This window comes from Salmo trutta, chromosome 5 (assembly GCF_901001165.1).
Source record: "Salmo trutta chromosome 5, fSalTru1.1, whole genome shotgun sequence".
Lineage (NCBI taxonomy): Eukaryota > Metazoa > Chordata > Actinopteri > Salmoniformes > Salmonidae > Salmo > Salmo trutta.
The window spans coordinates 4,261,036-4,269,581 of NC_042961.1; the positions used below are offsets into that span (position 1 = coordinate 4,261,036).

Here is an 8,546-nt window from a genome sequence, read left to right on the forward strand (position 1 = left end):
GACTTTTTGTTGTTTTCCCCACAGAATGACACGTTTGCTGACTTTGAGCAGATGACAGACCGGCTGTTGGATGAAATAGTTCAGTACATTCAGATCTACAACCTCACCGTCTCTAAGATCAGGTACATGTGGGTTCTTCAGATCTACAACCTCACCGTCTCTAAGATCAGGTACATATGGGTTCTTCAGATCTACAACCTCACCATCTCTAAGATCAGGTACATATGGGTTCTTCAGATCTACAACCTCACCGTCTCTAAGATCAGGTACATATGGGTTCTTCAGATCTACAACCTCACCATCTCTAAGATCAGGTACATATGGGTTCTTCAGATCTACAACCTCACCGTCTCTAAGATCAGGTACATATGGGTTCTTCAGCTCTACAACCTCACCGTCTCTAAGATCAGGTACATATGGGTTCTTCAGCTCTACAACCTCACCGTCTCTTCTTGCCCAGTCTGACTACTATGGGTGCTGAAGAGTGTCCCTCTCCTCTTCTTCATCTGCGCTGATGGAAAGAAGTAATAATGGGTTGAAGCAACATAGTGGATCTCTAGCATCCATGAATTGGCTTTCCCACTGTCCAGTCAGTCGCCCCGTTCCCACTGTCCAGTCAGTCGCCCCTTTCCCACTGTCCAGTCAGTCGCCCCGTTCCCACTGTCCAGTCAGTCGCCCCGTTCCCACTGTCCAGTCAGTCACCCCGTTCCCACTGTCCAGTCAGTCACCCCGTTCCCACTGTCCAGTCAGTCGCCCCGTTCCCACTGTCCAGTCAGTCGCCCCGTTCCCACTGTCCAGTCAGTCACCCCGTTCCCACTGTCCAGTCAGTCGCCCCGTTCCCACTGTCCAGTCAGTCGCCCCGTTCCCACTGTCCAGTCAGTCGCCCCGTTCCCACTGTCCAGTCAGTCGCCCCGTTCCCACTGTCCAGTCAGTCGCCCCGTTCCCACTGTCCAGTCAGTCGCCCCGTTCCCACTGTCCAGTCAGTCGCCCCGTTCCCACTGTCCAGTCAGTCACCCCGTTCCCACTGTCCAGTCAGTCACCCCGTTCCCACTGTCCAGTCAGTCGCCCCGTTCCCACTGTCCAGTCAGTCGCCCCGTTCGCCCTGTCCAGTCAGTCGCCCCGTTCCCACTGTCCAGTCAGTCGCCCCGTTCCCACTGTCCAGTCAGTCGCCCCGTTCCCACTGTCCAGTCCGTCACCCCTTTCCCACTGTCCAGTCAGTCGCCCCGTTCGCCCAATCCAGTCAGTCGCCCCGTTCCCACTGTCCAGTCAGTCGCCCCGTTCCCACTGTCCAGTCAGTCGCCCCGTTCCCACTGTCCAGTCAGTCGCCCCGTTCCCACTGTCCAGTCAGTCGCCCCGTTCCCACTGTCCAGTCAGTCGCCCCGTTCCCACTGTCCAGCCAGTCACCCCTTTCCCACTGTCCAGTCAGTCGCCCCGTTCGCCCAATCCAGTCAGTCGCCCCGTTCCCACTGTCCAGTCAGTCGCCCCGTTCCCACTGTCCAGTCAGTCGCCCCGTTCCCACTGTCCAGTCAGTCGCCCCGTTCCCACTGTCCAGCCAGTCACCCCTTTCCCACTGTCCAGTCAGTCGCCCCGTTCGCCCAATCCAGTCAGTCGCCCCGTTCCCACTGTCCAGTCAGTCGCCCCGTTCCCACTGTCCAGTCAGTCGCCCCGTTCCCACTGTCCAGTCAGTCACCCCTTTCCCACTGTCCAGTCAGTCACCCCGTTCCCACTGTCCAGTCAGGAACCCCGTTCCCACTGTCCAGTCAGTCACCCCTTTCCCACTGTCCAGTCAGTCGCCCCGTTCCCACTGTCCAGTCAGTCGCCCCGTTCCCACTGTCCAGTCAGTCGCCCCGTTCCCACTGTCCAGTCAGTCGCCCCGTTCCCACTGTCCAGTCAGTCGCCCCGTTCCCACTGTCCAGTCAGTCGCCCCGTTCCCACTGTCCAGTCAGTCGCCCCGTTCGCCCTGTCCAGTCAGTCACCCCGTTCCCACTGTCCAGTCAGTCGCCCCGTTCCCACTGTCCAGTCAGTCACCCCGTTCCCACTGTCCAGCCAGTCACCCCGTTCCCACTGTCCAGTCAGTCACCCCTTTTCCATCAGTGCAGATGGAGGAAAGGAGACAAGAAGTTGAATCAGCTTAATACTATTGAGATGCCCCCTGTTGTATAACAGTGCTCTCCACATCAGACATATTTAATTGTCCCCCACCATGAAATCAGGGAGGGGATCTGTCTCGGTCCTTTAATACATTAGTCCCTCATGAAATCTCAGAAACCACTGGCCCAATTCTGAGGAAACTTGGGTGAATGATGCATCTTGCCATAGAGATCCGGCATTTACAAAAGGACACTGATTGGCCCAAGCTATAGGGGGGCTGCGTCATTCGTGGGGGACGACATGTTTACTGTTGCCTTGTTTGATTTGAGCTCCTGCGTGATCTCTGAGCTGTATCTATATTCTCTGTTTCTCAGCTTCGTAGGCCACTCCCTGGGGAACCTGATAGTTCGTTCAGTACTGACCAGACCCAGGTTTAAATGTTACCTGAGCAGACTTCACACCTTCCTCTCTCTGTCTGGACCTCACCTGGGTACCCTGTACAACAGCTCTGCTCTGGTCAACACAGGTATCTCTCTACACTATACCCTCTACAGCAGGGATCATCACCTAGATTCAGCCAGGGACCGATTTCTTTCTTCTCTGGAGCGCCAGAACAATTAGAAATAATATGCAAATTGACTGCAAGAAGCCCAAATATAATGTTTGACTAAAACACAGCAGTTTCAAACCTTGCTTATATTTGTATAAGATCGTGTCTGTTTTATGCGTGGGAATACTTGAACAGATTTCTTCAATTCACTTCATTTGGAGCTGTTTTCCTGGTGTTTTTAGCATCTTTTATGTCCAACGATGAAAATTCCTCACACAATTTGTATTTATTTATTTTTGCTCAGAAAAATTGGGGGGGGCAAATAAAACCATCCATGGGCCAAATTCGGCCCACTGGCCACCAGTTGGGATTTTGAAGAATCTGACAAATATCCTGCCTTATTAGATTTATTTAGTTCATGCTCGCAATGTGTTTGCGAGATGCCGTACAAAAGGCAGTTTTAAAACCGTCCCGTGACTCCTGCAGTGTCTACAGACATCCACCAAACAAGCAAAAACCCACTCTATGAGAATGAGTGTGACAACTGATAGTCACTTATAGATGGGCTATGTCAGTCAGTCAGGTGGCTAGCTGCCTGCAGAGACTTCTATTGCAGTAAAGCTGAAGGGCTCTGGCTAGTAGTACTTAGCCAGTTAGAAGGATGATGTCAGAAGCTAACATTTAAACGGATCATTTAAATAGGTTACTAATTTGTAGTAACTGTGCTTTACAGAGAGGAGGTTACTGAGCCAGACAGGGATGTGGTGCTCAGTGGTGAGGCTGAGGCAGGCTACAATGCATGCAGGAGGAAGCGGAGGAGACATTTAGACAATACTTTAAAAACACAGGATACAACATTCCATTTAAAAAGCTCCTAACTTACAATTTAAAATAAATAAAATGATGAATACTATTCCAGGAAAGTGTACGGTGAAAATGTTGAAGGAATATTTCCTTTTAACTACGGCAGTGTGCTACGCTCACTCAAGGAAACAAGTCTTCCTCTCCCTGGTTGATTTAGTCAGTCTTTAACCCCTGTATTCCTCCTCCTTCCTCCCTCCAGGCCTGTGGTTCATGCAGAAGTGGAAGAAGTCTGGCTCCCTGCTCCAGCTGACCTGCAGAGACCACTCTGATCCCAGACAGACCTTCCTCTACAAGCTGAGCAAGAAATCTGGTGAGTTGAGCAGAGTAAAGATCATTTGTTGTTGTTTTTTACAGTGCGATTTGTTACATTGTTAACGCCTGGTATCCATCTGTTCTGCTGGGCATTTAAATGAAGCTTGCTGTCTATTGTTCCATGAATAACAGGTGTGCTGTGTCAATGTGTTGTGGCAGGTCTTCATCACTTCAGGAACGTGGTGTTAGTGGGCTCTCTGCAGGATCGTTACGTCCCGTATCACTCAGCCAGGATAGAGATGTGTAAGACGGCCCTGAAGGACAAACAAACAGGTGGGCCCTACATATTTATCAGAGCAGGCCACAAACATGTGTCCTACAGGACATTTGTTCACAGTGTAGACAAGCTACTGGACCAATAGCCTGGTTCCTCTTGCTGCTGCTTGCTGTTGGGGCTTTGCTAGGCTGTTGATGTCGAAGTGGCTTCATGAATACATTTGATTGGTTGTTGTCGTGTATGGCTCAGTTGGTTAGAGCCCTTGCAGCACCAGGATTGTGGGTTTGATTCCCGGGCCACCCAGATGTAAAATGTATGCACACGCTTCTAAATGGAGTTTATTCTTCTTATTCTCTCTGTCACTCCCTTTTTCTCTTTTACTCCCTTTCTGTCTCTCGCCCTCTCCCCCTCTCGCACTCCCCCTCCCTCTTTCTCACTTTCCCTCTCACTCCCCCTATCCATCTCTCCCCCTCTACCCCTCTCCCTCTCTCCCTCTCTCTCCCCCTCTCTCTCCCCCTCTCCCCCTCTCTCTCTCCCCCTCTCCCCCTCTCTCTCTCCCTCTCTCTCCCCCTCCCTCTCTCCCTCTCCCCCTCCCTCTCTCCCTCTCTCTCCCCCTCTCCCCCTCTCTCTCCCCCTATCCCCCTCTCCCCCTCTCCCCCTCTCTCCCTCTCTCCCTCCCTCTCCCCTCCTCTCTCCCTCCCCCTCCCCCTCTCCCAGGTTCGGTATATGTAGAGATGATAGAGAACCTGTTGCTGCCGGTGCTCCAGAACAGAGACTGTAACCTGGTGCGTTATGATGTCATCCACGCCCTGCCCAACACCGCCAACTCCCTGATTGGCCGAGCAGCACACATCGCCGTCCTCGACTCGGAAATCTTCCTGGAGAAGTTCTTCCTGGTCGCAGGCCTGAAGTTCTTTCAGTAGGAGAGGAGGGGTCTATGAATCCAACCAATGGCTGGAAGGGGGGATGGGAGTGGGGCTCTACCAATCTAACCAATGGCTGGAGCGGAGGGACATTTTTTCAGTAGGAAGTAGAAGTGGCCACCCAATCAAATCAATGTCTGGAGGAGGGAGAATGGGGGCCTCCCAATCAATAACATGGTCCCATATCTGTTTTGGTCAACTCCTATAGTCATTGACATGCCAAAAAAATGTATGCATTGTATCCTGTGGAGGTCACCGGGTGGAAGGAGTTTACACATTTAAGACCATGTCAGTGGTGCTGAAGTGAGATCTCTGCCCATCTCCACCCAATGACCATAGAAGTTGACAAGACTGCACAAACTGATCTGGGACCAGGCTAGCAAATAAAACCTGTGGCTGGAGGGAGAGGGGAAGAGAGGTGAACGTGGAGCATACATAGAATAGAATTACTAGACCATCAATCTAGTGATGCTGTTTCTATCATGTGTAGCTTATATTACCTCACTGCATCCAAAACCCAGTTCTCAATATTGTATCTGGTTGACGCGTATGGTTTTATAGATGCATCTGCTTCCATATGGAAGGTCAGAATTCTAATATCAGTGTTTATTTTTCTTTTTTTTAGTTAATTTTTTTATCGGTTTATTAGTGAATGTTCCTAATTTTTATTGTTCTACTTCCATTTTTCAAAGGATGATTTCAAGTTGATTTTATGAATGTACTTGTGGTGGGGGGATGGTTTTCCTTATCATATTGTAGTCTTTTCAGTGTTATTTATCTATGAAATTGTTATATTTTCACATGGTTTTGTTCAAACCATTCATTTATTAAGACGATTGCAATACCGATCTGGAAATGTAGCTGCTAAAAATGGTGAGCGAACTCATCTTCTCATATCGTCCTCACCTTTATTTAAAAGGTGCATTTTCTTCAACAACAACAAATTAGTCGTAAAGTCAAACTATTATACTCTTGCATTAATTTGCACCACAACTGTATAAAAACCAGATTTTCTACTGAGGATGGTCATTTTTACTAAGTACATATTTTACTATCAGAATTTTCATTTGTGTTATTTTTTCATTTTACAAAGGTAAAGGCTTCCAGTCTAGTCGAACTAACTTCACGGAATCAATTTGATTGTAACTCGGACAATGCAGCCTGGGACTTATAAGGCTTTGCGGTTTTCTATAGCTCTGGACCAGGGCGTTCGGTGCAGGTTGTTGGCGCTGAGCCTTCCTGAACAGGGGAAGAGACAACTCGTTGCGCAATGGACCAGAGCTAGGTTTTATACTGTATGCTGTTACTTTGCCGTTACAGCATCGTGCACAACACTAAACCCAACCTGGTGTTGGGAACATTATACGAGCCTTGCTTGATTAAAGCATGAGAACATTTTATTACAAGGGGTTTTAAATAAACTTGTTCAACTGTTATAGCCAGAAGGGTCGTGTTCATTAGGGCTCACCGTAGCAAAACGTTTTCTAACAGAAAGAAAAGAAAGCCTTGCTTATTGGACAAGTTCATGTAGGGAAGAACCCTGTTTTGATTGTGTTTTCTTCCGCCTGGTGCCAAATGAATACGACCCAGATGTAAAGGTGGGGTGTAGCCAAGAGTCAGTACTTATGAATAGCACATATCTTGGTTCATGGAGAGTATTTATGTTTTGTTGTCATGGATGGGTGGGTGTATTATTTATGGTTTTTAACATGAGTATTGTTTTTAGATATAAAATCAACTTCTCATTTCTTTGTGAAAATGGTTTGTATCATTGCACTCTTTACCATTAAATAAATGTATTATAAATATTTGTTGGTCTTTTTTTGCTCATTTATGCAATTTGGTTGAAAGTTAAGAACCCAAATGTTTGACTAGATGGCAGTGTATGTGGATTCCACTGCAAGATGATCACCTTTCCCTGCCAGAGAAAAAACTGGATGAAAAGGTTATCTAGACTTGAAGAGGACGAGCCTGGATCCCAGTCTGGGTCTGCTCTCTTGCCAACTCCTTATTGAACTGTCATGCCAACGGCAAGATGGCTGACAATGAAATGGCAATGGAGTAGGCTAAAAACAAATAAGGCAATTTTATTCCGCCATCAAATAAAGTGTCTCTGGTTGAAATGTTTGATGGATTTGGGATTACCTCATTATTTGAGGTTGTGGTGTAAAACAAATGACAGTCAACCGTCCTAGGAATGTGTGAATGGACATTTTTTAGTAGGCTATCCCATTTATTCAGTGTCTACAAGCCTAGTTTACCCCTCTCCCTTGCCCCTGTTTGGAGTAAATTATAAAAGCCTGTTGCAACCAGCTGATTTTAGGAATGTTGTCGCCCATGGTAACACAATGGAGCCCCAATTGACCTCCCTCTCCACACACACTCACCACACAAACGCCTCCCCTTTTACCCCAGTCTCTCCTCTCTCGACGCCCCCTTTCAGAGAGCAGAGGGGCATTGTGGGATGACGTAATGTGTTCCTAAATGAGACAGTCCTCCAAAGGGACTAAACTATGTTTAGCTGACTGCAAGAAAGAGGAGTGGGGGTGTAGGGGTCAGAGGGCGATAGATGAGGGGTGACGGTGTTATTAGGCTCATCTCCCCCTGAGATGACGGGAAGTAGACAATGGATGGCCATCTTTTCTTGACTTGAAGGAAAGGTCAACAGGGCCAGGGAAACCAAATACAACAACACCAGGTGTGAGTCTGTCAACAGTACTGTCCAGAGATCACAGTCCTGGGGGCAGTTTATCCATCCATGGCCTTACAAACCCTCTTTTACACATCCTGTCTACCAGCAGACTGCAAAGTTGTTAAACATCTCACACAGTCTAATTAAGGCTTGATAAGAGGACTGGGGCTGTTTTCTTTCTCTCAGACAGGTGTTATGTAGTATATATGTGTCAGATGATTGTCAGGAAAGTAGCAACTGCTTAAACATGTAATCTAACTCCAGAGAATATCCCTTGAAATTACCTATTAGTTCAAGACTAGCCTTAATCTGTGTCCTCGAAACCCTCCTATACCATTAAAGCATCTGTTAGAAAATCTAATCACAACCATTAGCTAAACTAGATAACAATATAAATCAACAGGTTGATATGGAGACAGCAGTATGGTCTTAGACTGTGGACCTAATTAGCTATAATCTCATATGAACTAATGCTAATCTGGGTAATCTGTCTCTTATTGGAGTAAACCCTGCCAGACTGGCTCAAACATTCATTATTGTTGCATTCCCTGGATTATTTACCCAGACAATTAACGAGCCTTGAAACTGAATGCAGCATGGCTAGCTCATAGGACATGGTGGAGATACAAGGTTGTCTTTTTAGTTCAGGGAAGGTTAGACTTCCTTAATTTTTCAACATCAAATTAGAAAATACATTCTCATATCATTTAAATTAGGGAGGCAAATTTTAGACTTGTTTTCCATTTCAATTTGATTAATTGGATTCTAAGAATATCTAATTTATAATTACCATTAAATATTTCTAAAAAATATTTTCTCACGTTGATGGGCTATATTAGCATATTATAGTGGTGAGTAATGAAATTAGCATGATGTCAATCATGCTGAATCATCCAG

At 47.0% G+C, this 8,546-nt stretch overlaps 1 protein-coding gene across 4 annotated transcripts in view; it reads left to right on the top strand.

Annotated features, from left to right (window-relative positions):
* The window catches only part of LOC115193529 (protein FAM135A), a 52,129-nt gene extending 45,364 nt beyond the window's left edge, over positions 1-6,765 (top strand). For all 4 annotated transcript variants that reach the window (XM_029752237.1, XM_029752238.1, XM_029752239.1 and 1 more), the window contains 5 exons: positions 25-122; positions 2,466-2,617; positions 3,705-3,815; positions 3,977-4,090; positions 4,752-6,765. In XM_029752237.1, coding sequence (XP_029608097.1) covers positions 25-122; positions 2,466-2,617; positions 3,705-3,815; positions 3,977-4,090; positions 4,752-4,957 — 681 coding nt within the window. In that variant the 3' untranslated portion in view covers positions 4,958-6,765. The remainder of the gene's footprint in view (positions 1-24; positions 123-2,465; positions 2,618-3,704; positions 3,816-3,976; positions 4,091-4,751) is intronic.
* The last annotated feature ends 1,781 nt before the right edge of the window (positions 6,766-8,546 follow it).